General features: G+C 45.0%; 11 protein-coding genes across 11 annotated transcripts; 7 read left to right on the top strand and 4 right to left on the bottom strand.

The window, feature by feature from the left end:
* Positions 1-400: 400 nt before the first annotated feature.
* SAMD00019534_041030 (hypothetical protein) lies at positions 401-1,285 on the top strand (the record flags this gene model as incomplete). Its single annotated transcript, XM_012900608.1, has 3 exons — positions 401-469; positions 535-873; positions 947-1,285. 3 exons carry the CDS (start codon positions 401-403, stop codon positions 1,283-1,285), a joined length of 747 nt encoding a protein of 248 aa, XP_012756062.1.
* A 291-nt stretch (positions 1,286-1,576) lies between these two features.
* On the top strand, positions 1,577-3,775 carry SAMD00019534_041040 (hypothetical protein; the record flags this gene model as incomplete). The annotated part of the gene is made up of 1 exon (XM_012900609.1): positions 1,577-3,775. One exon carries the CDS (start codon positions 1,577-1,579, stop codon positions 3,773-3,775), a length of 2,199 nt encoding a protein of 732 aa, XP_012756063.1.
* Positions 3,776-3,849: 74 nt separating this feature from the next.
* On the bottom strand, positions 3,850-6,510 carry SAMD00019534_041050 (hypothetical protein; the record flags this gene model as incomplete). The annotated part of the gene is made up of 5 exons (XM_012900610.1): positions 3,850-4,027; positions 4,111-5,119; positions 5,204-5,366; positions 5,427-5,703; positions 5,786-6,510. The coding sequence occupies 5 exons, from the start codon at positions 6,508-6,510 to the stop codon at positions 3,850-3,852; spliced, it is 2,352 nt and encodes a 783-aa protein (XP_012756064.1).
* A 546-nt stretch (positions 6,511-7,056) lies between these two features.
* Positions 7,057-7,212, bottom strand: SAMD00019534_041060 (hypothetical protein; the record flags this gene model as incomplete). Its single annotated transcript, XM_012900611.1, has 1 exon — positions 7,057-7,212. The coding sequence occupies one exon, from the start codon at positions 7,210-7,212 to the stop codon at positions 7,057-7,059; it is 156 nt and encodes a 51-aa protein (XP_012756065.1).
* A 288-nt stretch (positions 7,213-7,500) lies between these two features.
* Positions 7,501-9,892, top strand: SAMD00019534_041070 (hypothetical protein; the record flags this gene model as incomplete). The annotated part of the gene is made up of 2 exons (XM_012900612.1): positions 7,501-8,076; positions 8,168-9,892. The coding sequence occupies 2 exons, from the start codon at positions 7,501-7,503 to the stop codon at positions 9,890-9,892; spliced, it is 2,301 nt and encodes a 766-aa protein (XP_012756066.1).
* Positions 9,893-10,885: 993 nt separating this feature from the next.
* SAMD00019534_041080 (hypothetical protein) lies at positions 10,886-12,791 on the top strand (the record flags this gene model as incomplete). The annotated part of the gene is made up of 4 exons (XM_012900613.1): positions 10,886-11,262; positions 11,342-11,864; positions 11,951-12,319; positions 12,396-12,791. Coding segments are annotated over 4 exons (1,665 nt in total), but the record flags the coding sequence as incomplete, so codon positions are not given.
* Positions 12,792-13,537: 746 nt separating this feature from the next.
* On the top strand, positions 13,538-15,049 carry SAMD00019534_041090 (hypothetical protein; the record flags this gene model as incomplete). Its single annotated transcript, XM_012900614.1, has 4 exons — positions 13,538-13,649; positions 13,755-14,558; positions 14,632-14,798; positions 14,867-15,049. Coding segments are annotated over 4 exons (1,266 nt in total), but the record flags the coding sequence as incomplete, so codon positions are not given.
* A 1,786-nt stretch (positions 15,050-16,835) lies between these two features.
* SAMD00019534_041100 (hypothetical protein) lies at positions 16,836-19,333 on the top strand (the record flags this gene model as incomplete). Its single annotated transcript, XM_012900615.1, has 4 exons — positions 16,836-17,504; positions 17,589-17,810; positions 17,895-18,818; positions 18,917-19,333. The coding sequence occupies 4 exons, from the start codon at positions 16,836-16,838 to the stop codon at positions 19,331-19,333; spliced, it is 2,232 nt and encodes a 743-aa protein (XP_012756069.1).
* Positions 19,334-19,549: 216 nt separating this feature from the next.
* Positions 19,550-20,893, bottom strand: SAMD00019534_041110 (hypothetical protein; the record flags this gene model as incomplete). Its single annotated transcript, XM_012900616.1, has 2 exons — positions 19,550-19,893; positions 19,972-20,893. Coding segments are annotated over 2 exons (1,266 nt in total), but the record flags the coding sequence as incomplete, so codon positions are not given.
* A 1,239-nt stretch (positions 20,894-22,132) lies between these two features.
* On the bottom strand, positions 22,133-23,269 carry SAMD00019534_041120 (hypothetical protein; the record flags this gene model as incomplete). Its single annotated transcript, XM_012900617.1, has 2 exons — positions 22,133-22,536; positions 22,609-23,269. The coding sequence occupies 2 exons, from the start codon at positions 23,267-23,269 to the stop codon at positions 22,133-22,135; spliced, it is 1,065 nt and encodes a 354-aa protein (XP_012756071.1).
* A 599-nt stretch (positions 23,270-23,868) lies between these two features.
* SAMD00019534_041130 (hypothetical protein) lies at positions 23,869-25,567 on the top strand (the record flags this gene model as incomplete). Its single annotated transcript, XM_012900618.1, has 3 exons — positions 23,869-24,007; positions 24,075-24,428; positions 24,501-25,567. The coding sequence occupies 3 exons, from the start codon at positions 23,869-23,871 to the stop codon at positions 25,565-25,567; spliced, it is 1,560 nt and encodes a 519-aa protein (XP_012756072.1).
* Positions 25,568-26,351: the final 784 nt, after the last annotated feature.

A 26,351-nucleotide genomic window follows, 5' to 3' on the forward strand; every position in this document is an offset into this window, starting at 1 on the left:
CCAACCTGGGCCTGCAATGATGGTTGATGTCGTGTGTATGGTGAACGTGCGTATTTATGTGTACATACATCTTGTATTGTAACTTGGATGGTCCTTTCCTCACTTTATCATGTCCACTCATTCTTCACCTGATTGGGTAGTACGATAACTTCTAGCCCAATCCCCAATCACATTCATTCATTCAAACAATCAATCACATAACACAAAGTCACATGAGTGAATGAACAGATAATAGATAGATAGAGCATCAACATCAATCATTCATTCATTCAGTTCATTCAATCAGTTCATTCATTCAATCAATATTATCAACATTCAATCAATGATGTACACACTATATCTCCAATTCCAGAGGTTCAATCAATTCACCGACCAATGGCAATGGGATCCAGAGACCACAATGCTTGCAAACTGGAAGTATCCAGCATCAATAGCTATTCTCTATCTGTTGGTAATCCATGGATTGAATGTAAGCATATTGGATTGGAACTATCCCATTCCCCACACAAACTCATACTAACAATCAAATCAAAGTTATTCATGAGAAATAGAAAGGCCATGTCACTTAAGGGTGTATCAATAGTACATAACATCAACTTGATGACATTATCCATCGTTATGATGGTGGGAGTATTGGATGCCGCTTATCGCCAGGCACAGGAGGAGGGCGTTGGATCACTGTTTTGTGAACGATCACCAGCAGCCGTCAACGGACGCATTGGATGGTGGATCTACGTGTTCTACCTATCCAAGTACTACGAACTGTTTGACACGGTGCTGCTCAGCCTCAAGAAGAAGCCCATCATCTTCCTTGCACATCTTCCACCACATGGTGATGGTGCCGGGCACGTGGCAGTGGCTGAACGACCAGTGGTTAGTGGGCAGCTGGTGGTGCACGTTTGTCAACTCGCTGATCCACACGGCCATGTACTACTACTACCTGCAGGCGTCACTGGGTCGCGAGTGTTGGTTCAAGCGCTACATCACATCGGCCCAGATCGTGCAGTTTGTCACTGGCTCACTCATTGTCACGCGTTGGTTCATCATTCGCAAGAGCGACCAATGTCAAGGAGGCATCAGTCCAGCCATCGTATCATACATTGTCAACAACTTTTTCATTCTACTCTTTGTCCGTTTCTACATCAAGTCATACAGTAGTGGCGGCAGCAACAACACTCGACCTTCATCAAACAAGCTCAAGGAATCGTCGACTTCATCTTCATCGGCATCAACAGGAATGATTCCAGACCAAACAACATCAAATATACATACCAAGAGTGATTGATTATATGTGCTATTTTCCATTATGATTGAAAAATTGATTGAGGTTGGACATGTGATTGATCCAGTATCCCGATTCGGAAGTCCCGAATGAGTTGAAGTTCGAATGAATTTTAAAATGTTTGTTTCGAATTAATTGGATTTACAAGATTGTTTTTCGAAAGTTTGGTGTGGGTCACGATGAGCAACGTTTGTTAACAACTTTGTTCAACAACACATAGTCGAACGAATAGAGGTAACGTTGTTAGTATGTGTGTGTGTGAATGAATGAATCGTTTTCACAAAGATCAACAACATGACTTCAGATCAACAACAACAACAACAACATAGTATATTAGAACAACATCACGAACAACATCATCATCTACATCACGATGATAATGATGAACTGCCACATCACTTGGACAACAATGACCAAGATCAACAACATCAACAGCATCACTTGGTTGGAGAGCATGAGAATGTAGATGAAGACACTGTCGTAGGAGACGAGATCAACTTGTCACATCATGTCGACCAACATCAACATCAACATCAGCATCATCAACATCACCTGCCGCCCGATGTGATCAGTACACATGATGGTGTCTCTGTTCAGATGTCCATCACACATAATGAAGCACATGAACATGTACTGGACGAGGGTCTACCACTTCACCATCATCAACACCAACATCAGAGTATCACCGACATGCATCACCATCACCAACATCAACATCAACAGTTACCACAACATATGGAGGAGGGCGAAGAGGAGGCGGTAAATAGTGCCGGTGGTGACAATGGCAACTCACTGGACATGGATACCGAGGCGTATCAAGTACAGCATGGCACTCATATCGTTGAGACAATGGTGCACTTGGATGAGCAGCATAGCCACCACGAGGGCGACCATCTCACTGGTCACACTGAGCATCATCAAGAGTCCACCATGCAACAGATGACTGTGGAGCAGCAGCAACAACAACAGCAGCAGCAACAGCAGGACAATCAAAATGATCAGGTCGCCCAGGAGACTGTTGTGCTTCAGTCTGAGGAGGTACAGACTCATGAACAACAGATGGCTGTGGAGCAGCAGCAACAACAGCAACAACAACAACAGACACAACAACAATCATTGGTGGTGGAGACTCATCCAGAGCAACAACAACCACAACAACAGACATTGGTTACGTCTGCGCCACAACAATCGACGGCTCAACCAGACACACCAGACAACACACAGCCAATGGATGAGGAGATCAGTCTTGGGGGAGAGATGTCAATAGACCAATCAACTTCGGACCTCACCCAGATGAAGCCCGAGCGACAGAGGACCTCAAACGCCATCAAGCAAAAGAAGTACCGCGAGGGACTGAAGAAGAAGCAGGAGGACGTCGACCGCCAGATGAAGGACCTGATGGATGAGAACAGGATGCTAAAGATGCATATTGAGCGATGGAAGGAGGTTGAGGTCGAGAAGAACAACCTGGCAAGGGAGTTGCAAAAGTTGAGAAACGAGATTGAGTATGGGCAGCAACAACAGCAACAACAGCAACAGCAGCAGCAACAACAACAACAGCAACATATCGACCTGACGGAGCAGGGCGAGATTGAGTTGGGCGCCGAGTCCAGCTCAGGTCAGCAACACCACGAGCACATAGCCGACAACATACTCCCGCGCTACAGAGACGAGATCGTACATTTCAAAGAGAAGAGGAGACATAACTTTGTGCCGGACCAGCACGAGCCCCCTCCCGACGAGGCCCCTCAGGACGACCAAATGGTGATCGAGACCTATCCCGAGGCGGAGAGTGGCTCGGCGAGTACATCGACACCGGTGGCCGCGACGACACAGCATTCCACCAGAAGAAGAATCGAGTGTAATGGCGTTGGAGACGAGTTCTTCCACTCGCTCTTCCGAAAGGAATGGTTCCCAGCATTCAGCGAGACCACCATCATTCACTTTGAGGACGAGCTCTATATCAACTGCAAGGCTTTGGACTGCTTGGATCACTCTGGCTTTGGCGTTTGCTACAGGTGTGGCAGCGTGCGCACCCAGTTCCTACAGAGACGCGATGAGCAGTTGTACTCTGCGGCAGCAGCCATTGCCTCGACAAACGACTCACAGCCAACGGCCACCAACACATATTTGTCCAACTCAACATCAACAGGCATAGTCACCTCCACTTCATCAACATCATCCACAGTCACATCCTCAGCCGCAAACAATCAACAACAATTAGTATCTTCCTCTCCGCCTGCCTCGCCTTTGTCCGCTGGCCAGGCAACCACGCCATCAAAGAGAAAACGCCAGAAGAAGGACACGCCCCCCAAGATGCCAAGCGAGCCGGCCACCGCCAAGAGGGCAACAAAGAAAAGGGCCACAAAAGAGAAGCGAACAGACTCAACCCTAGCTTCCGAACAATCACAAGTCGAGCAACAATCCGAGCCAGTTTCAGACCAAACGGCCAGTGAGCAGCCCTCTGCTGCAGCAGTTGCCGCCGTCGAATAAAGCCTATGTACATCATAAGAATGAGTGGAATGAATGAATGTTTATATATGAGTAAGGGAGGAGGTGGATGGTCGTTAGGTTGGCGTGAAGTAGAAGGCCACAACGATGATTAGGTAGACAATGACAAGGATGGAGCCAATGAAGTAGTTGGTCTTTCCATTGGTGAACACCAAGTTCATCACAACGACACTGAAGAACACAACAAAGAAGTCCATGAAGGGGAAGATCAAAGTGAAAGATCCTTTGCTGCTCCTATAATATTGTGAATGATTGATTGGATTGATTGAGTTAGTGGAATGGTTCCAATGTTGGATTGATCATGATGAAACACATACAGATGGTTAATGATGGCACAGATATAGACAAGCACTGGCATTTGGAAGAGTGTGATCTGGACGGCAGCTGACGCGCCAATCTCAAGGGAGAGAGGCATGTTGTTATGGATGGCAAACTGGATGGCGTTGAGGTACTCGGCTGCTGAGGGGATGATGCCAAGGATGGTGACACCGAGGAACTCGTGGGTCAGACCGAGCGTGCTTACGACTGGATCGATTGCCTCCACCATCTTGTCTGAAACTAGCGCAAACATTGTAGTGCAGAGCAAGAGGACGACGATACATTGCTTCTTGGACCAGATGACCTCAGTGCCATCGGACTCAACGTGATGCTCGTCCTTGATGGCGGGTCCTCCGTCAACAGGATGCAAGATATGAGTGTGAGTCTTGAGTGTGAACAGCAGACCAATGATATAGGCCAGTGGCAGGAAAGCAGACACGATGTACATCAGTGTTCTTGCCTTGCCTGTGTAGACGGGATCAGAGTCCAGGCTGTTCTGCACGTATGCACACGAGGCACAGTTGAGTGCACCATTGACGTCGACACAGTTGCCACACGTGAGATTGTATGCGCCGTAGATCTTGTAGAAGATTGTCGGTGTGAATGTTCCGACGACGGCCACCATCAGCAACACGGTGCTGACACCCATGACCGCCGGGTTGAAGCGCTGCTCCTTGTGCTTGATGCCTCCAATGACCATGCTCAGACCTGGAATGAGAAGTAGCGCGCCAAGCAACGAGCCAGTGATGGCAGATCGCGCCACATCCTCTTGGGCGCCATTGATTGTGACGACGTAGAGGATCAGCTCAATCATTGAGCCAAAGCTTGCATTGATCAGTGCGCCAATTGCAAAGCTGGTCTGTGCTGAAAGACTTGCAATGGCCATTCCATTGTAGTATGACAGTGGAATAGTCGAGAGCAGACACGATACAAACAGACCAACTGGGTTGATGTGAGACTCCAAGAAGTATCCAAAGACCAGTGATAATATTACAAAAGGTAGTAAATCTAATCATATGATTGATTGTGATTGATTGATTGAGTGAGTGAGCGAAGGTGGAATCATTCCAGATGTTGGCGACGGATACATACTGACCAAACAGACATTCAATCCACTGACAGTGAACTTGTAGTAATAGAGGTTGAATGCCTCTACTGGGAACAAGATGATCTCGCTGTCAGTCCTGGGTATCGTGGACTCGACTCTGAGTGACAGAGGGTCAGTCAACAATCCCTTTAAGATCTGGAAATGTGTCTATGATTGATTGATTGAGTAAGTATATGGTAATCAATCTAATTAATGAATTTAACATACTTTGGCGGTGGGGATCATAATAACAATCATCCATGTGAATATAATAACCATCACCTCTGCCAGCAATAGGAATGGTACACCCAAGATGTACCAGATAACAGTGCCAACGATGGAGACGTTGAGATGTGAGCGATGATGGCCAATTCGTCTAAGAGGCTGTCGCTCGCCCTCATAATTGTGAGACATCAACTTCTGAAGGTACTTTCCAAATGGCCAAAAGACAAAACCCTTCAGGTTCCAAGTGATCTTGGCGTAAGGTATACCAAAGTATGTGATGCTATTGTGTAGAAAGTAAGTGTTAGTGATTGGTTAGTCCATCACGTCATGTGATCGTGTGAGTGAGTGATCGCTCCACTTACAACAAGAGAAGGCTGACCAAGGCAAAGACTACAAAGAGTACAGAGCCAAAGAAGATTGAGTAGAGGTAGTTACCAACGGTGTTGATACTCTTGTCGACAAAGACAGTGTCGGACGCGTTGTAGAGTGTTCTCACCTCGGGCGAGAGGTCCTCAAGACGCTTCTTGTAAATCTTGCTCTTGAAGGGACGAAAGCCAAACATGTGATTCTGGATCTTGTGCTTGGCCTCGATCGAGCTGGTGTCGGCTGTGATGCCCATGTCCTCAGCTGTAGGTGGCACGTCTGGCATCGAAGCGTACAACGACACTCTAGTCTGGCGCAGTTCATTTTGTTCAATGTCATTGTAGTTGTAAGTGTTGTTACTATTGTTGTTGTTGTTGTTGTCGAAGCCACCGCTTTGATTTTTGAATTGGATACGCGAGTTGCTAGAGTGGCTGGACGAATGCTGTTGCTGCTGTGGCTGGTAGTCATCAGCGTTCTGGAACTGCTGTTGTTGTTGCTGCGACGGTGGCAGTATGGCGCCGGTTGCATCGGGTGTGTTGACGATGTGGTAGCTCTCGTAGTAGTGGCCGTCCAAGTTTGGTGAGGAGAAGCCGCTTGAAGAGGCGGAATGGCGTGGGTTTGTTGGCGATGTCGTCGTAGGCGTAGTATAATGAAATCCATTGTGTTCCACTAAATGCCCGTCTGGCGGTACACGATCCCTGTCCAAGAGAGGGATATCAGACATAACGTTATGTAAGTATGATTGATTGATTCACTGATTGATTGTTTGATTGATTATAATATATAACAAATAACAATAACAATTGTGTTTGTGATGTATAATAAATGATACCAACGAGGTGGATGTTGTTGGGTGATTCCAACACTCACTTATCATCATGACTGATCAAAAAGTACCCATGGGATAAATATCAACGATCACTTTGAGTGTGAGTGTTTTGATCATGACTTTTTTGGCAAAGATCAAGTGTTTTTGTACATGGTCAATGGAGGTCCTACCAGGCCAAACAACATTGGTCCAATGCACAGGCACCATCCTGTGCATAGGTCTTCAACTTCAAAAGAGAGTTCTTCTCATTCAGATCACGCCGCAGGAACATGCAATTAATTGCACCATTGCACTTGTACAGTAGTTAGTGATACACTAACTACTATTGGCAATCAATCATGATAGAGACAAGTCTGAGAGACACAACAAGATAAGAGTGTTGTTGGATATGTCTGAAAGCAAGTTTAGGTTAGGTCAGGTTGTTGGACTCCAGGAGTGAGCTCAATGTTCGCAAGCAAATAGCTGTCTGACCTTGGCGAACTGCTGCACATGGTGGCCCAACGCATGCTCCAAAGCCACATGTACGACGTACAGTTCTATTGGTTTCGAACACGAGTACATTGAGAAAATGACTCTGTTGTAGATGTCCGAGACCATCCAACTGTGTTTATGAAAGATACCATTTTGGACGCCTCAACATCCTGAGCCCAATCCACTAGATCATCGACCCAACATCTTATCCATTGCATTGTTTACCACCATTACCTCAACCTCTCCAAATACAGTAGTTTATTATTAGTTCTCTAGAGAACTGGATTGATGGCCAATATTTAAATTTATGGGACTTTTGCTTTTTATCAAAGTGACTTGCTCATTCGATTTACTTCAAAGTGCAAGTTCATTGTGATAAGTATAGATACATATAAATACATACGTACATACATAATGAATACGCCACCTTATTATAATCAACATCATCAGAGGGATCAACACAATCAGTATCAACATCAACATCAACATCAACAATATAATCAACAACAACAACATTATAATCAGGGTGGGGGCTATCCAATACCATCACCATCATCATCATACCAACAACATCTACTGCATCAGCAGCAAACGGGTCTGCCAGGCAATGGACGACCACTCGACTGTGAGGACCAGCTGATACTCAGTCTGCCACCGCATGTGGCAGAGCGTGTGCGACGAATGATCAAAGCAAAGCACTTTGATGCACCAATCGACATACAGTTCAAGTCAGAGCGTGGTCTAGCGTTCACGATCGGCGACCAGGAGTATGAGGGTGCGCTGCTCGACCTGCCCTGTGTTCTCGAGTCTCACAAGACTCTAGACAAGACAACATACTACAAGACCGCCGACATTGGACAGAAGATACAGGTCTATGACAAGGACACAGTTGTCGCAGAAGTCGTACCGCCCAATCACAAACTACCAAGCGGTATCACTCCGCCCACCCGCGACATATTAACAAAGAGACATCGCGAGATAACAATAGAAGTATGTTGTTTGATTGATTGAATGATTGAATGATGTGGCTACATCACATGCTAACATCTCCCTCGCGCGCGCTCAATGAATGAATGAGTAGAAGAAGACAGAGATGGCAAAGACTGAGGAGGAACTGATAAGGATAATCAAACCTGGATATAATGAACAAGAAGAGATTGAGTTCATCACGTTGGACGAGTTGGTTGAGCTGTATGGCGCAGAGCGATTTAGTAATGCGCAGCCAAACTCTATCGAACCAATCATATTTGAAGAGCGTGCTGATGATCAGATCACACTGGACGAGAATGAGGACAGTGCCGACGAGTCGATCAACGCCAGTGACAATGAGAACCCAATGCACGACTTTATGACCAGCAGGTTCAAGGGATCAAACAGATTGCTCAACAGGAACAACAACATGAACAACATGAACATGAATATGAACAACAATAACTATAGACCAGGTGGCTTTGACGATGATATGATGAGCGATGACTTCAACCGACCAACACCACCACAAAAGCGCCATCCAATCCCCTCGCCTGTGGGCATTGGTGTGCGTGTTGGATCAATCGTGGACAGCGAAAGGTCTCCACTGGACATGGTGAAGAAGGAGAGAAAGACAAGGAGTGACAAGGGCAAAGAGAGAGTACCACATCATCTCAGACAACAACAGCAACAGCAGCAACAACAACAGCAGATGTCACATGTTCAGGGTCATGGCCAAGGACATCCACAACCACCACCGTCACTTGGCCAGTCGACAGAGCATCTCAAGATCAAACTGCCAATGCCGATCATGGGACATGCTGGCGCTGACTTTGGCGATGGCGAGTTCAGAGTGCCTGAGCGCAGATCAGTCATGTCACCTGGCAGTGAGCATGGCATCCAGTCACCAACTGGCGAGCATGGAGATGATAGGCGCAGGAAGAGGAAGGAGAGGCCAGAAGATCTGTCGCCAATCGGCAGCGTCTCATCCTCTGGCTCAAGTCACCATCATCGCGAGAAGAAGGACAGAGGGGAGCATAGAGAGCATCGCGAGCATAGAGAACATCGAGATAGAGGCGATAGAGAGCATAGGGATAGAGGAAACAGAGAGCACAGAGAGCATAGAGATAGAGGTGACAGAGAACATAGACATAGGGAACAAAGAGAGCATAGGGACAGAGATGTGCCGCCTCTTGACGATGAGATTGAGCGTGATGTCGAGAGAGAGCAACATAGAAGAAAGAAGAGAAGAGATGGAGAGGCTCCATCTACATCCACGACGACGACAACAACTACCAGCACGACCTCAACATCAATGGGATCACCTCCGCCCCAGTTCAATGTGGAGTCGCCAGTGTCCCACTTCCCTCAAACTCCAAAGACACCATCATTCGTCACGACGCCAACCATCCCCTCAACTCCACCTGCAGTCCAATCACCGCCAACGACCGTGGCAGCCACTCCACAACAACCACCTCACCAAATGCACTATCCAAAGACGCCAGCGACACCGGTAACACCTACTCCAACAACGCCAACCATGTCCAGCGACATGGTATCGACGCCACCTGCCCAGCCAATTGAGTCGGTCACAACCTCCTCATCTGCCGCGTCCGACCTGCTGCAGGTGCGCTCTACACTACGCAAGCTACAACAAGAGGCCGACTCTATGAAGAAGAAGGCTGATGAGATGCAGTCCAAGATAGGTGCCATTCCAAACAAGATCATGAAGGAGAGACAACAGAAGCTCATTGACAAGACGCTCAAGGAGCACATTGACAAGCTGGGCGAGATCGATGCGCTCAAGAGTCTGATCGCTGAACTCGAGTCCTCCTAATCTCCCAGGAGTAGTGCCATGCCACCTTTCTGCATTCCTTCCTTCGAGAAGGTCGCCAATGACGAGCACATCATTCATTCATTCATTGATTGATTGATTAATTGACCAAAGGTCGGCATCACGGTGCAGGGTGGTGACGATATATTTATATCGGTCGGGCGGTCGGACAAGAGATACGCATAGTTAGATATGTTGGTAGGCGCGGGCATGGTCGGTACTACACTACCGTTGGTCGCTACTACTACTACACTTCTGAACACACAAGATGGGCGCCCAGTGACTGCCATGGGACTACAACAATGATTAGCCATGCCATGCCCTCAGACCGACCATCAACAAGATCAAGCATTGCTTCACCGGTCCCCCCAATGCGTGCACACCTTTTGGGGCACCATCATCATTCATAAAAGTGATTGGAAGTTTCAGAGCATACGCTTACGTCAATGTATGGAAGGACTTGTGGGGGCTTCAGAAGGTCCTCCATTGTGTGTCATTGATCATGTGTGTGGTGAGTGTTGTTTGGGGACACACAATGTTGGGAAACGAGGATGTAACATATCATCAGGATACTTTGATTTTATTTTAATCAACATCCTTTTTGTTGTTGGATTCATTCATTGATAATGAGTTAGTGAGTGAGAAAAGAAATGATCTGAACTGGGCAACAATGTTGGTATGATATGAATTGCCGAGACTTACGCTGGATACATAAAAAGAGAGAGCTTATTCAAGATTAACCAACATAAATCAATTCATTCTTTCATTCATTCAATCATTCATTCATAATCAAATCAAACAATCAAACACACACACGTTCCCACCACCACGACACCCACATACTTGGGACAAAGATCTTTCCAATCACTTCTCCACACACAACTAACTCAACAACAATCACAATTCAATCACATAATAATATTTATAACATACACATAACATAGAAATATACCTTTGTATTGCTTGACGACGACGACAAACAAAACAAAACAATAGAATAATATGGACGGAAACACAAGCGAACAGACCGCCCCGCTGATAAGACAGCGAAAGAGCGTGTATAAGTTCAGCTCTCTTACGAGAAAGTACCCTTATGATCTGAACAACAAGGACGAGGAGTTGAACAAGTGTCTGACAATCGTTGATATTATATCATATGGTGTTGGAAGTACTGTTGGCGCCGGTGTCTTTGTGTCGATCGGTGTGGCCATCAAGACTGCCGCTGGCCCTGGCACCCTCATCTCCTTCGTCTTCTCTGCCCTTGCCTGTCTCATCTCTGCCTTTTGCTATTCAGAGTTTGCCGCCAAGATTCCCCTCTCTGGTTCAGCCTATACCTTTGCCTACGTTGCCCTTGGAGAGTTTGCTGGTTGGTTGTAAGTTTAAGATGTTTGATTGATTAATTGATTGAGTGAATGAGCGTGTGACTGACCCTCGACCGTTCATCTACTCTAGCATTGGATGGAACTTGACATTAGAGTACGCGATCAGTGCATCGGCTGTGGCTCGTGGATGGGCTGGATACTTCTCTCAGTTCTTCACGGTGTTTAATGTGTCGACACCAGAGTTTGTCAGTGGATACTCGCTAGACTCGGTGTTTGACATTGCTCCGTTGGCACCAGTGATCATTATCATCTGTACGATCATCTTGGCGTTTGGCGTCAAGGATTCGGCACGATTCAACCTTGCGATCACCACGCTCAACATCATCACCATTATGTTCTTTATCATCTTTGGCTCGTTCTACATCAACACGGCCAACTGGAGCCCATTCCTCCCATTCGGCATGAACGGTGTCTTCTCTGGATGTTCCAAGATCTTCTTCAGTTTTGTCGGCTTTGACTCTGTCACGACACTATCTGGCGAGGTCAAGAACCCCAAGCGTGACCTTCCCCTTGGCATTGTCATCACCCTCATCATTGCCACCACCCTCTACTGTCTCGTATCCCTCGTTCTCTCTGGCATGGTCAACTACACTGTAAGTCTAACATGCATGCATGTTGCCCAAGTCGCCAACCTTGATCAATCACTCACTAACTCAATCACTTGATCACTCACTTAAAGATGGTCAGCGAGGGCTCACCATTGTCTGATGCCTTCCTTTCGTTGGCTGGAATACACCCCGGCTTGAAGTGGGCAGCTCTGACTATTGTGATTGGAACACTGACTTCACTCACCGCCTCGACACTGTGTTCGTTGCTCGGTCAGCCAAGAATCTACATGCAGATGGCCAAGGATGGACTGTTCTTCAAGAAGTTCTCCCAGGTCAACAAGAAGACTCAGGTGCCAATGTTTGGCACACTGTTCACTGGAGCATTCGCCTCTGTCCTTGCACTCGTGCTCAGTCTCGATCAACTATCCAATATGATCAGTATTGGAACTTTGCTTGCATTCACTGTTGTATGCGCTGGTGTTGTAGTACTACGTCTTAGGGTATGTTATTGGAACTATTCCAATCATTCAATCAATCACTAATTCAATCAATCAAATGATCAATCAAACAATGTAGGACCCTGTGACAGGATTGGAGAATCATGTGATCAAGTCACCACTGTTGTTGTTGGCTTTGTACATCTTTGCCTCGCTGTTTGGATGGGCTAGCTCTCGTGGATGGGAGTATGGATGGCAGATTGGATTCTCCGTTCCAATGCTGGTGATCATCGTGCTGTTGGCCATCAGAAAGCAGGTGAACAACCCAGATACGTTCAAGTGTCCATTCAGCCCTGTGCTGCCGTGTCTCGGAATCATTGCCAACACGTACATCATCATGCATCTCGACGTCGAGTCCTTCTACCGTGTGCTGATCTGGACGTTCGTTGGCTGCATCATCTACTTTGGCTACGGTATCCGTCACAGCAAGCTGAATGACCTTGAGGATGAACAGGAGCCAGGTCCCGCCATCAATAACTAAACATGTCACAACAACAACAATACGAATGATCATTTTGAGCAAAATGGGCCCCTCCCTATCCTCCTCCTCCTCCCCATCTCCCTCTCCCTTTGCTTCCTTGGACAATTATTCCCAATGTTGTAATAAACTCAAGGCGAGTCGCATTGCATTGCGTCTCATTCTCGATGACATCGTTGTGTCTCTTCTCTTGACTCCAAGGTGCACAATGTCGCCAAGCATTCGATTTCTTTTTTTTGTGTGGTCCAATACCTTGTCGATAACTTTTTTTTGGGTCGACCCACAGATATTGATATGATCGGCACGAGTAGACCAGGGACCTAGTTCAATTTTTGCACCAAAAAAAAGAAATCGAGCCCTAGCTTGAACACACTATCTCACTAACTTTAATGGGGACGGAGGGTTGTATGTCAACTTGTGTGTGTTTGTGTTATGTATTTGTGTTTGTTTGTTAGCTAGAACAACACATCAGTTCAAACAACGTCGATACTCCCACTCACACCTTGCTTCATTCAATTTGATTCATTAATCATACAGTGTATACATACTTAACTTATAATACTTTAATTACATCACTATATTGAAGTGAGATATCTCATTCATTCATTCATTCAATGTTATAAATACACTAATAATATATAGTATAATTGGATTGATTGATTGACAGCAGATAGAGTAACATACATATTAGATCAATATATACATATATATATACATATATAGCATATAAGTTAGTTAGTTAGGGAAGATATAAGATGACAACCGAATCATCATCATCTTTATCATCTTTATCTTCTTCCTCCTCAGATGACTTTGGCGCAACATGGATACTTGATGCTGCCAATCTTGTCTTTTGTAAGTCAAGCGCGACAACAGCAGCAGCATTACATCGAAGATCATATGATTGATTGATGGATGACTAACATGCATTACTCAATCAAACTCAATCAAACATTAAAGTCCTACAAGCAGGGTTCGGTATGATAGAGGCAGGAATGGTACGAGCAAAGAATACAAAGAGTATATTGTTAAAGAATTTGATTAATACAGCGATAGGAGCGATAGGGTTCTATTGCTTTGGACACGCATTCGCATTTGGACCCGATTGGTCCAATGGATTCATTGGCTTTGGAAGCTTTTTCCTGCGCGACTATAATAACTACGCCTACTGGCTGATACAGTGGGCCTACGCGTCCACCGCCACAACGATTGCAACGGGCGCAATGGCCGAACGCACACAAATGCCCTGCTACCTGCTGTTCTCCCTATTACAGACGACGCTGATCTACCCCGTCGTTGCGCATTGGATATGGAGCAGCGGCAACGGATGGCTGGCCAGCTTGGGCATCGCAGACTTTGCCGGTGGCGCCGTAGTGCACATCGTCGCTGGCGCCTGCGGAGCGTGTGGCAGCTTCTTGCTGGGGCCTCGCATCGGTCGATTCGACCACGACAATGGGCGACCCAAGACACTGCCCGGCCACAACGTCGTGCTGACGTCGTTAGGCGCCATGATCCTCTGGTACTCATGGTACGGATACACGAGCGGAGCATCAATTGGAATGGCGTCAACCATGTCAATATCAAGAGTATCAATTGTTGCAACACTGTCGGGCGCCACCGGCCTCCTCACTGTGTTGGCCATTGGAAGAGTGTTCACTGGACAATACGACCTAGTCAGAGGCATCAACGGTCTAGTAGTTGGTCTAGTATCCTCCACAGCTGGATGTGCCTATATCGAACCATGGGCAGGAATCATTGTAGGATGTAAGTTTGAACTTTGAGGACTATGATGTTGTCTCTAGCCTCATTCACTAACTTACTCAATCAAACTTAACAGTTGTTGGAGCAGTTATATATTATGTATCATCATGGATACTACTGAATTGGGCAAAGATAGATGACCCAGTAGATGCGACATCAGTGCACTTGTTTGGTGGAGCATGGAGTGTGATTAGCTTGGCATTCTTTGCATCACATGGCAAGGCCAATGGTATATTCTATGGTGTAAGTACATCAACCATTCATTCAATCAATCATTCAATGTCACATGACTAACATGACTATTACAACAGGGTGGAATCGGACTGCTATGGGTACAATTGGTTGGTGTCGCGATGGCAACGATGTGGGCTATTTGCGTATCGACAGTGTTCTTCTTGGTGATGAAGTATATGAATTGGTTCAGAGTGGATGTGGACACAGAGTTGGCAGGACTGGACAACATGAATCATGGAGGAGCAGCATATATATTCGATATCTAAATGATCAAACTGGTTGGTGAGTCACCATATATTTTATGGACTGGCCATAACAATCCAGACATCAATCAATCGAGACTTCCCAGTCGACTCAACCAAATTCAAGATCACATGCCCGCTGTCAACAACTCACCTGGCGACAGAGGAAACGACGTTAGACATACACGTCACCACACGTCAAACGAGTGACGTGGGCAACCAAGAACGACCATGTACATGTATGGTTTGAGTTGGGAATGGACATCTTATTGTGTCCACTCAATCAATCATCCAACCAACTACAATACTATTGTAAAGTAAAGCACTCAACAGCACTCGCTCACTCATCCATCACATCGATGGATGATTGCAAGATTGTTATATGAACGAAACGTAGTCAGTTATATTATATGTATCCTTCTCTCGGAAACGACGTCTTTGTTATAATCAATCATATCCCAGTTCTCATAACATCCCAAACCAAGAGGATAATTATGATGGATGAGGAGCATGGGCGAGAGTCCCACTTCCCACAATCATGATACCTCTCATCAGCTACGTTGCTGCTTTTTGTCCATTCGTTTGTCGTACTCTAGAGGATATTGATATTATATTATCTCTTTAGTTCACATGATTGTGATGTTGACGATGATGATCACATGCCAAAGATGACAACATTGGGTTGACTGATCAGAGTGACCCACAAACCATGGCCCCAACAGAACCACCACCACATCATAAAAGACAAGAGTGGTGGTCTCATTGCACACGTTTTCACTCACTTGCTGTGATCTATTCTTTGTGTTTGATTGCATGAAAAGTATGACAGCCAATTAGAAAGCACATCAAAACCTCCTTCACCTTTTCCAAGTTCTCTGCCATTAATAAAATCAATCAGTTTGATGACACACACTCAACAAACACACACATCCGTTGCCTACACTACCACCACCACTAATTTACCTCCTAAACAGGGATAGAGCTCAAAGAAACGCATCGCATACCCTACTACCCTACCCTTTAGTTAGTTAGTTACTACCCCGCCTAGGACACTGACACTGACTCAACAAACAAGATAGAGAGAGAACTTACAGGCAGACACAAACCTGGACCACATTCCAATTCTACACTCTCTCCCTCCCTCACTTCAGTACACACACACACATACACACGTACATACCTGTTGCTAAAGAGAGGCTGACTCAGCAAGGCTCGTCGATACACCCCACCACACCACTTATACACTCACACATATACATACACGTTATAGATATACATACACACACACATATAATTATATATATATTACTGTAATTGTAACATAGGCAGTGAGGATAGGATTAAAGGATAGATAGATAGAGGAGGATTAAGAGTGTGCTGTTAACAATACCATCATCGTCATCACCTCATCTCACTCACTCATTCACTCATTCACTCTCACACACACACACTCACTCAATCTTAATCAACTCATCTCATTTCGACTCAACTCAGTCAGTCAGTCAATCGACAACAAGAGCAACAACAAGCATCCTACAACCTCCCAAAGGTTGACATCCTATCAACCTTCACAACAATCATCCATCTGTCAATCAATTATCTTAAAGAGGATAACTTTGTACCCTTTATAAATAGACCATATCACATCACTCTCAATCAATCAACATAATCATACATATCATATATAATATCTTTTAAATACATATATATATATACATACTGTACTATCAACCATATCATTATAATGAGTTGTGCAATTGAACAACAGAATGTATTGTTGGCAACAGACTTAAACAAACAGCATATGGATGATGATCAAGAGCAGCAAGAACAACAGCAGCAACAGCAACAGCAACAGATTCGAATGGCACAACATCATCATCATCTACATCATTCTGCACCCTCATTGTCAATACCTCTGGAGGATTCCAATCACGATGTCAACAATGTCAATTCATCTTCAACAAATCTAATCGATGAGAACAACACTGAAGTGTCGGCCACGGCCAGATCATCGGACATTGTTCACGAGAATGTACATCAAAGTGACGACGCTCGAGAGGAAGAGGAGGAGGCCAATGTCGAGGAGGATGTTCACCAAGACACAATGGTTCATACAGTTCAAGAAGTGGATGAACAACAAGAGTTGGAGGAGGATGATGACGGGCAGCACTATGAGTCGGAGTCCGAGTCAGAGGAGAATGAGGAAGAACCATCGACTTGCGATGCATCAACAACAATAGAGGATGAAGGTAGTGAACAGCTTCCAACAACATCTTTGGAGCCACCACCACCAATAGCAAGTGGGGATCTTGTCAAAGATGATGACGGCAAACCTGCCACAGAGGAGAGCAAGGAGATAATGCTGGAATGTGAATGGGTGTTCTATTACGACGAAGGTGCTCCCAAGGGATCAACATGCGAGAACTACCAATCCTATGTAAAGAACTTAGGTTCCTTTAACTCTGTTCAGGTATGTTTATCCACGCAGTTGCGTGTGGACAAGTCTGGCCGGCGCCTCATACTTATAGTCAATCAATCAATCAATCAATAATAGGGATTCTGGAGATATTGGAACAACTTACTTGATGTATCACTACTGCCGCAGAATGCCAATCTTCGTCTGTTTAAGAGTGGAGTCGATCCAACATGGGAGGACCCAGCCAATCAGAACGGTGGCAAGTGGACACTCATGTGTTCACCTGATCAAGCAAGTAACATTGTCATGCGTACAATTCTGACGTTGATAGGAGAGCAACTGGAATATAGTACAGATATTGTAAGTACAGTGATTGATTGATTGAATGAATGATGATGGGTCGACTTACTAACAATATGTCCATCAATGCGCGCCATTCTTTAGTGTGGATTCGTCCTGTCCGTGCGTCCAAACAGACATGTAGTCAATATTTGGAACAAGACTGGCGATAACCAGGAGATTATCGATAGGACTTCATCAGAGTTGTCAAGCTTTATACTGGGCAAGTCGTTTAAGTATCAGGCGCACAAGTATGCAATGTCGCCACAGACACCCAAGCGAGAGTTGTCTTCGCCAAAGTTATATCTAGAGGATGGTGCCACGCCGGCCACTCCAACCAGGACCGACTCACCACCTTCACCATTGGTGGGCCAGTCGCCATCCGTCCGTCACAAGCCCAAGGACTACTCCATCCACAAGAAGAGTCAATCAACGCCTTCACTACAATTTGTATCACTAAAGACATCGACAAACAGCATCACCAGCAACAACAACAGCCACCACTTCAAGTCAACTCCACAACTCAAGTACTCAAACTCCTCTTTGGTCAACTCGTCAGCAGCAGACCTTATCCCATCGCCCAGTCCCAGTCGTCACAACAACAGCAATGGATACGCCGGCAATGGTAATGGCAGCAGTAATCATCGAACATATGATCGCAATCAGTCTACACAGCAACAACAGCATCCATCGACGCCTGGCTCAGGATACAAACGAAAGGAGTATCCTAGGTCGCTCAGTGGTAGCTTCAATAGATCAACAGAGCCCAGTGGAGATAATCTACATCAAATGTTACTGCAACAGCAAAGGCCAAAGCAGCAACAGCAGCAGCAACAATCACCACCAATGGCAGAGGCCACAACTCCGTCCCCTTCCCCATTATCATCATCTCAATCAACCACCGATCAACAACAACAACAGCTTCAGGAACAACAGGCTTCAAGTAGCATTGTGGTCCATCGAGAAGCTGACAAGAATGTCGTTGAGCAGGTAGCAAAGGATGTTCAGGTTCAGCCAGACGTACAGCATGTAAARGGAGCAACAAAAAGTACTTCAGCARGGACAAGGAGCAACAGCAGCAAGAGGAGGTTGGTGGATTGAGGACCTTCTTAAAGGACTCTGTCGAGGAGTTGGAGTCATCGCCCAGTACAATGGCCGAGGACTCATTGGAGAACACAACAAGCGAGACAGACTCACACCAAGACGAGTCCCAACAGTCAGACTATGGCAGCAACATGTCCACTGATCAGGCACTTGGCGTATCACTCTTGGGCAAGCAGTCATCCTCCTCGCTGATGACCAACAGGAAGAAGAAGAGCAGCAAGTCAGTGCCAGGATCTGCCTCGTCGTCCAAGGGCAAGTCGGCTCGCAGCCAACAGCACAACCACCACAAGAACAACCAACACTCCCGATACTCCGCGTCCGTCTCGGTCACCAAAGAGAAGAGCACCTCTCTCCTCGTCCTGTGTAAAGAGCATTTCATCATCATATCGATGTTATTGGCCATTCCAATTATCACAATCATCCTTCAAAGGAACTACTAGTTAGTTAGTTGGTCATTGGTCAAGATAGTTGGTGCTCATTGACTGGTTGAGCAGTACCTCATCCATCTCGTCACCAACTCTATCATCCCAACTCTCTCCCCATTCCCAACCCTTACCCTATGTTCATTAAACTGTCAACATCAGCCTCCCCTCCTTAGCAGTATCGTAGTTATTATAATACATTCTTTATTCCTCTTGGTCGTCATCCTCCAAGTAAGCATCACCATCATCATCAACATCATCTTCATCTTCATCATCACCATCCTCACCAGGGTATACGTAATCATTCTCGATATGAGAAGCCTTTCGCTTGGTGCAGGCAGCAACAGCAGTGTTGAATGCCGACCTCCTTGGCTTGCCAGAAGGTGGGGCAGTAGTTTGATTGGCTTGGTGTTTCTTGTCCTCTATCTTCTTCCTAAGTATGAATGGCGTGGTCTTCTTTGTTGGTGGACGTATCACCTCTTCTTCTTCTTCAACCTCCTCCGCCCCATCATCCTCTTCCTCAAGCTCATTACGAGCTGATGATCTGTTATTTTTTATCGCCACCATCCTCTTTGCATCTATATTGTTGTAATGTTAGTAATGATCGGTGGACAACAACAGTCCCTCCTTCCATTCATTCATTCATTCATACATACTCGGTAGATAAGTGATCAAGTATGAAATGAATCCATATCTGATCAAACTTCGGTACAGGTCTAGATGGCAGAAGGAGCAGAAGTAGAGGTATGGAACTTTGTCTGGATCAACGGTGCTCCAATTGGGAACAATGCCTTTGATCCGAAAGTATCCAGTCGGGACAACCCTGCATCCTTCAATGTGGCAACCAGGAGCGCCTATCTTTGGCTTGGATGGTTTCCAGGCTGGATCCTCGAGTGGCCCAACGCCATTCAGTTGTAGTAGCTGTTTGAATGTGTCGTCCTCTCTAAAGTGTGTCTTGCGACAAAGGAAGTACTCGTAGTCACCGAAGCAAATGTAAAGGTTGTCCGCAAAGTGGAAGCTTTGCCTGGCACAGAGCTTTTTGTGATGGTTGACGATGTGTGACACTATGCACTTTGTCGTCCTGAGGTTCTCAACCTTGGATATGATAGGCATTTGCGCTTCTGCTAGACCAGACACTTCATTGATTGGTGGAACTACCATTTGTGGTTGCCGTTGTGGTTGTGGTTGTGGAGGAGGAGGAGAAGGAGGAGGAGGAGGTATTGGGTTGTTGACAAGGACTGGTATTGATGATTGTATCGATGATGCAGGTGCAGCTGGCACTGGCTGAACAGATGATGATGGTGATGGCTTGCCATTATGGCCAACTGCTTTGGATAGCCTCTTGACAAGCTTGTGGCAATTGGGAGGAATGTAGATGACACCCTCCTCGCGGTTGTCTAGACGAGTGGTGAACTCTAGGTCGCAGGACATGTTCTTCATTTGTTTCAAATGAATGAAGAAGCATTGTAGTATATGACTGCTCTCTGTATATAAGTTTATAACTTGTTCACAAAAGGAACATATTCCACTTGGATTCCTTGACAACCTATCCTTTATCTTTGCTTCAACAATATCCATATCTCACTCTCTTTCTCTCTTACTGCCTAGTTGTATAATACTGTAAATGAACATTATCACATTCGGTCAATCAAATAACCTTCACAATGAACGAAAGTGATCAAAAATATCTGGTTTCGTTGTCGTTATCATCTTCACTTCAATTGCAATCAACCTCTAGGTAAATATAATACATTCAACTTCATTCTCATTCAATCACTCTGTCTAGTTATCATCATCATCACTTTCGCTTGGCTCATAGTCTTCATCGTCGTCATCGTCTTCTGAGGATTCATCATCAGTGTAATCTGGATGAGAATAGCCTTTCGCTTCCGACATGATGAAGCAAGCTGTAGCAACAGAGTTGGAAAACCTCCTTGACTTGGCAGCAGCTAAAGACGAAACAGTAGTTTGTTTGGCCAGTTGTTGTTGTTGTTGTTGTTGTTCTACTGGTCGCTTGTCCTCAATCCTCCTCTTCCTATGTATGAATGGACGTACCACTACCTTCAGGTCCTCAACCACTTCCTCTTCCACCTCCTCTTCCACCTCCTCCTCCTCAGCCTCGGTCGAACGAACACCTCTTCTTCTTATCACCTTTTCCCTGCAGTTGTTGTTGGACGATGTGCTTCTAAGGTAGGGTGCACCATCGGTGGCAGAGGAGTAGAGGGCGCAGGGTTGACCGTGACCAATGATGAGTTAGACAGTTCAACTGATGATGGCTTGACATACTGTCCCACAGCTTTGTATTGCCTCTTGACAAGCTTGTGGCACCCTCCTCACGGTTGTCTAGACGGGTGGTGAACTCCAAGTTGTATGATATATTCCTCATCTGTTTCAAATGAATAAAGAAACATTGTAATATATGATTGCTATCAATATACAAGTTTATAACTTGTTCACAATATGGACATATTCCATTTGGATTCTTTGTCAGTCTCTCCTTTATCTTTGATTCTATAATTTCCATCTCTTTACTTTCTCTCTATCTCTATCTCTCTATCTTTGAATAAATATATGAATTAAAGGATGAATGGATGAATGGATGAGTTAATGGATGAGAATCAATAACGAGAACCACTATCTCTTTACAATCATTATTGTTCTGTCAATCAATCAATCCAGTTTGCAAAAAAGGTGAAAGACACAACTCATCTCACTCGCTCATTTTTAAACATTGTTGTGCATATTTATTCATACTTCTCATCTCATCGATCAATCAATCAGTCAATCACTCTATCACTCAATGACTACTTGACTCTATTAGTAGTCAACATCATCTTCATCACTTGGAATATAGTCAATGTCGTCATCAATATCCTCATATTCTGAGGTGTCATCGTCATCATCATCATCATACTCTTCATCATCAGTGTTATCACCATCGGAATCAATGAGAATAGACTTTCTCTTCCTACAGTTATCAATAGCATTGTTGAATGCATTCCTCCTTGTCTTGCCTGCAGCCACAGATGAAACTGTTGTGTGTTGGGCCTTTTGTTGTTGTTGTTGTTGTTGTTGTTGTAGTAGTGCCTGCCTACTCACAAACACTATTCTGGACTTCTTTGTAGGTGGATGTACAACTTGATCAGCTATATCCTCTTCAACCTCTGGCTGAACTGCGGGTAGAGTTCTTCTACCTTTGCCGGCAACTCTATTCTTTGCGTCTTTATAATTGGTTGATAAATCAGTTAGAATATGATGTTAAACAGCAGTAGTATCATCCATTTCATACATACTCGGGAGATATGTCATCAAGTAGGTCATAAATCCATATCGTATCATGCTGCGATAGAGGTTTAGATGGGAGAAGGAGCAGAAGTAGAGGTATGGAACTTTGTCTGGTTCAACGTTGCTCCATTTGGGAACTACGCCTTTGATTCGATAGTATCCCGACGGTCCAACTGCACATCCTTCAATGTGGCAACCATGATTGCCCACCTTCTCCTTGGATGGTTTCCATCCCGGGTCCTCCTGGGTGCACCCAATCACCTTTACTAGCTGTTGGAAGACGTTGTCCAGGACAAAGTGTGACTTCTTACAGAGGAAGTACTCATTGGGACCAAAGCAAAGGTAAAGGTTGCTCTGGAAATCGTAGCAATTGGATTTACAAAGTTGATGAGGGTTGTAAATGTGAGACACTTCGCACCTTTTCACTTTGCTCTCAACCTTGGGGACAGACACTGGTGCTACTGGACCTGGTAGTTCAATGGTTTTGGCTTCCTTTGTTGGTGGAAGAGGTGGTAGTTGGTTGGCCACTAGTTCAACCTTTGGAGGATTGACATCCTGGTTGACGGCTTTGGATAGACTCTTGATTAGTTTGTGACAGTTGGGCGGGATGTAGATGACATTGTCTTGGCGGTTGTCTAGACGGGTGGTGAACTCCAAGTTGTAGGACATATTCTTCATTTGTTTCAAATGAATGAAGAAGCATTGCAATATATGATTGCTATCAATATACAAGTTTATAACTTGTTCACAATAAGGACATATTCCATTTGGATTCTTTGTCAACCTCTCCTTTATCTTTACTTCAACTATCTCCATATCTTATTCTCTCTCTCTCTTTCTATCTTGTCTTTCTATCTCTTTATATAAATATTTGTAGTTGTTGTTGTTTTAACAATTGTTTATGTTGTTGTTGATGTATATTTATAATGCTAATGCCAAGTGCAATTTCATGCATGATGTATGTGGATACCAATTCAGTCATTGTGTCAATCAATCTGTCAATCATCCTCTCCAGTCAATCATTCTGTCAATCATTCAATCCAGTGGCTGCCACCCCCACATTTATGGTGAACAGACTTTGCATCATTAATGAAAAAGATCTGAAGTTCTGTCTTTTGATTCATGAATGAATCCAAGAAAATAGATTGAATGAGTGAAGATGAGGCACCAATTAATCATCCTTTCATTAGTTAGTTACATAATACTATTATTATTATTATTATTTATATACAAATACAGATAACTTATATCAATCAATCAAAATAAGAATGACTGATACAGAGAAATACGATCGTCAACTTAGACTCTGGGGAGAGGAAGGTCAAGCTACACTTGAGAAGTCACACATCTGTCTAATCAATGGCACTGCAACAGGCACAGAGACTCTGAAGAACCTGGTCCTCCCAGGTATGTCATCGTTATCAACATCATCACCAACTCAACAACTAACTCATGATCATGAATGAATGAATAGGAATTGGAGCATTCACAGTAGTAGATGGACAGAAGGTCACTGCCTCTGATCTGGGCAACAACTTCTTTTTGGATCAATCTTGCATTGGTCAACCAAGAGCACAAAAGGTGACAGAGTTTCTTAGAGAGTTGAACGATCGTGTCAAGGGATTCTCTTGTGACGAAGATCCCATCCAGCTTATCAACGAGAAGATCAGCTTCTTCAAGGACTTTGACTTGGTCATTGCCAACCGTCTACCAGAGTCAGCTCTCCTCACCCTGGCACAATACCTCTGGGGTCTCAACATCCCCCTCGTCGTAGTCTCTGCCTATGGATACATTGGTTACCTTAGATTGGCTGCTCCAGAGCATGCAAGTGAGTAGTCCTCAAGATAAGTGTGTAGTCTCGCCACCTTACTAACTCAATACTTACCAAACATAACCATAGTTATCGAGTCCAAGCCAGATACACCATTGGATGACTTGAGAATCTACAATCCATTCAAGGAGGTGGAGGTGTTGGCTGATGAGTTGAAGTTGGAAGGTCTCAACTCACACGAGCACGGACATGTGCCATACATCTTGTTGATGATCTACTTCTTGAAGAGGTGGAGAAACGAGAAGTCCAACGGCAAGATGCCAGAGACCAGAGCCGAGAAGGAGGAGTTCAAGCAGTTCTTCATCTCGCACTCGAGAAACTACCACGACGAGCTGAACTTTAGAGAGGGAGTGCAGGGACTCTGGAAGGCTTTGCAGCCACCATCAATCTCGTCCGACATCAAGGACATTCTGAACGACGCCAACGCTGCCAACATCACCGAGACCTCCACCGACTTTTGGGTGTTGGTCGCTGCCCTCAAGAAGTTTGTCGAGGTGCACGGTGTGATGCCCCTCCAAGGCAACATCCCAGACATCACCGCCGACACGGTCAGCTATGTCAACCTGCAACAGATCTATCACGACAAGGCACTTGCCGACCTCGATGAGTTCACCGCCAAGGTGTCAGCGATCGTTTCAGCCGCAGGCCGCTCATCGGTCCCAGCCGAGCTGATCAAGAAGTTCTGCAAGAACTCCAGGTTCTTGTGTCTGATCAGATACAGGTCGTTGGCTGAGGAGCACGCGTCGCCCAAGTCGGCCACGCTCGTGTCGGACCTGGAGCAGCCAGATTCCAACCTTGTATTCTATATCCTGTTGCGTGGCGTCGAGCGATTCTACCAGACCTACAACAGATACCCTGGATTCAACGATGAGGACGTCGAGGGTGACATTGCGCTGCTAAAGAACAGTCTCTCCACGCTGCTCACCGAGCTCTCGGTGCCATCCCAGCTGATCAAGGATGAGTACATCACTGAAATCACTCGCTATGGCAGCTGTGAGCTGCACAACATTGCCTCGCTGATGGGTGGCGTCGCTTCACAGGAGATCATCAAGCTGATCACTCACCAGTACGTCCCCTTGAACAACTCTTTCATCTTTAATGGAATCAACAGCACTGCCAACAACTACTCATTGTAAACAACTCTCAATCCTTTCATTCATTCAATGCAATCCACATGACATACCAATCCAACGAGTGGCAGTATCATTCAAATAAATCATTCCCATGAAGGTTGTCTATTACGTAATGGTAATGGTAAGGGCAAGGGCAAGGGCAAGGGTTAGGGCAGGGGTTAGGGTATATTTACAAGTAAGAATCTAGAAAGTGATGACTCATCTTTTCCAGTCACATGATCATCCTATCAGTGTAATCATTTTACATCTTTTGTCCAACAATCATATATTCAATCAATCAAACTGGAACTATTCCAATCAATCACTCTCACTCACTCTATCACTCAACCAATCAATCCCTCCTCATTCAACCAATGCCATCATTCAAAATTGATCTGATCAACATTATATTATTGAGTCTCTTGGCATTCACATGGTTCCTTTATATTTGGTTGGTACCAAGTAACTTTGATACAATGCCAGCTATATATAAGATGATCAGTATTGGTATAAAAAACGATACCAAAGGATACTATTATGAGACATATGGATTAATTCTATACCTATTCTTCCTATTCTGTTACATGGTATTGTTCCCAATCACTCTATACCATTCATTCCATCTCACTGTACAACCTGGCGGTGTACTATTCAACAATAACATACATGGAAGAAATATGATGGCACCTTTAATAACATTATACAGACAAGGCTCTGTATACAAGGTGTTTGGAGTCAAGTTCAATCGATCACAACTTATACAGAACTATCAATCTGTAGTCAGACTTCATATTTTGTCATTTATAAT

This window comes from Acytostelium subglobosum (genome assembly GCF_000787575.1).
Source record: "Acytostelium subglobosum LB1 DNA, scaffold: scaffold7, whole genome shotgun sequence".
Taxonomy (NCBI): domain Eukaryota; phylum Evosea; class Eumycetozoa; order Acytosteliales; family Acytosteliaceae; genus Acytostelium; species Acytostelium subglobosum.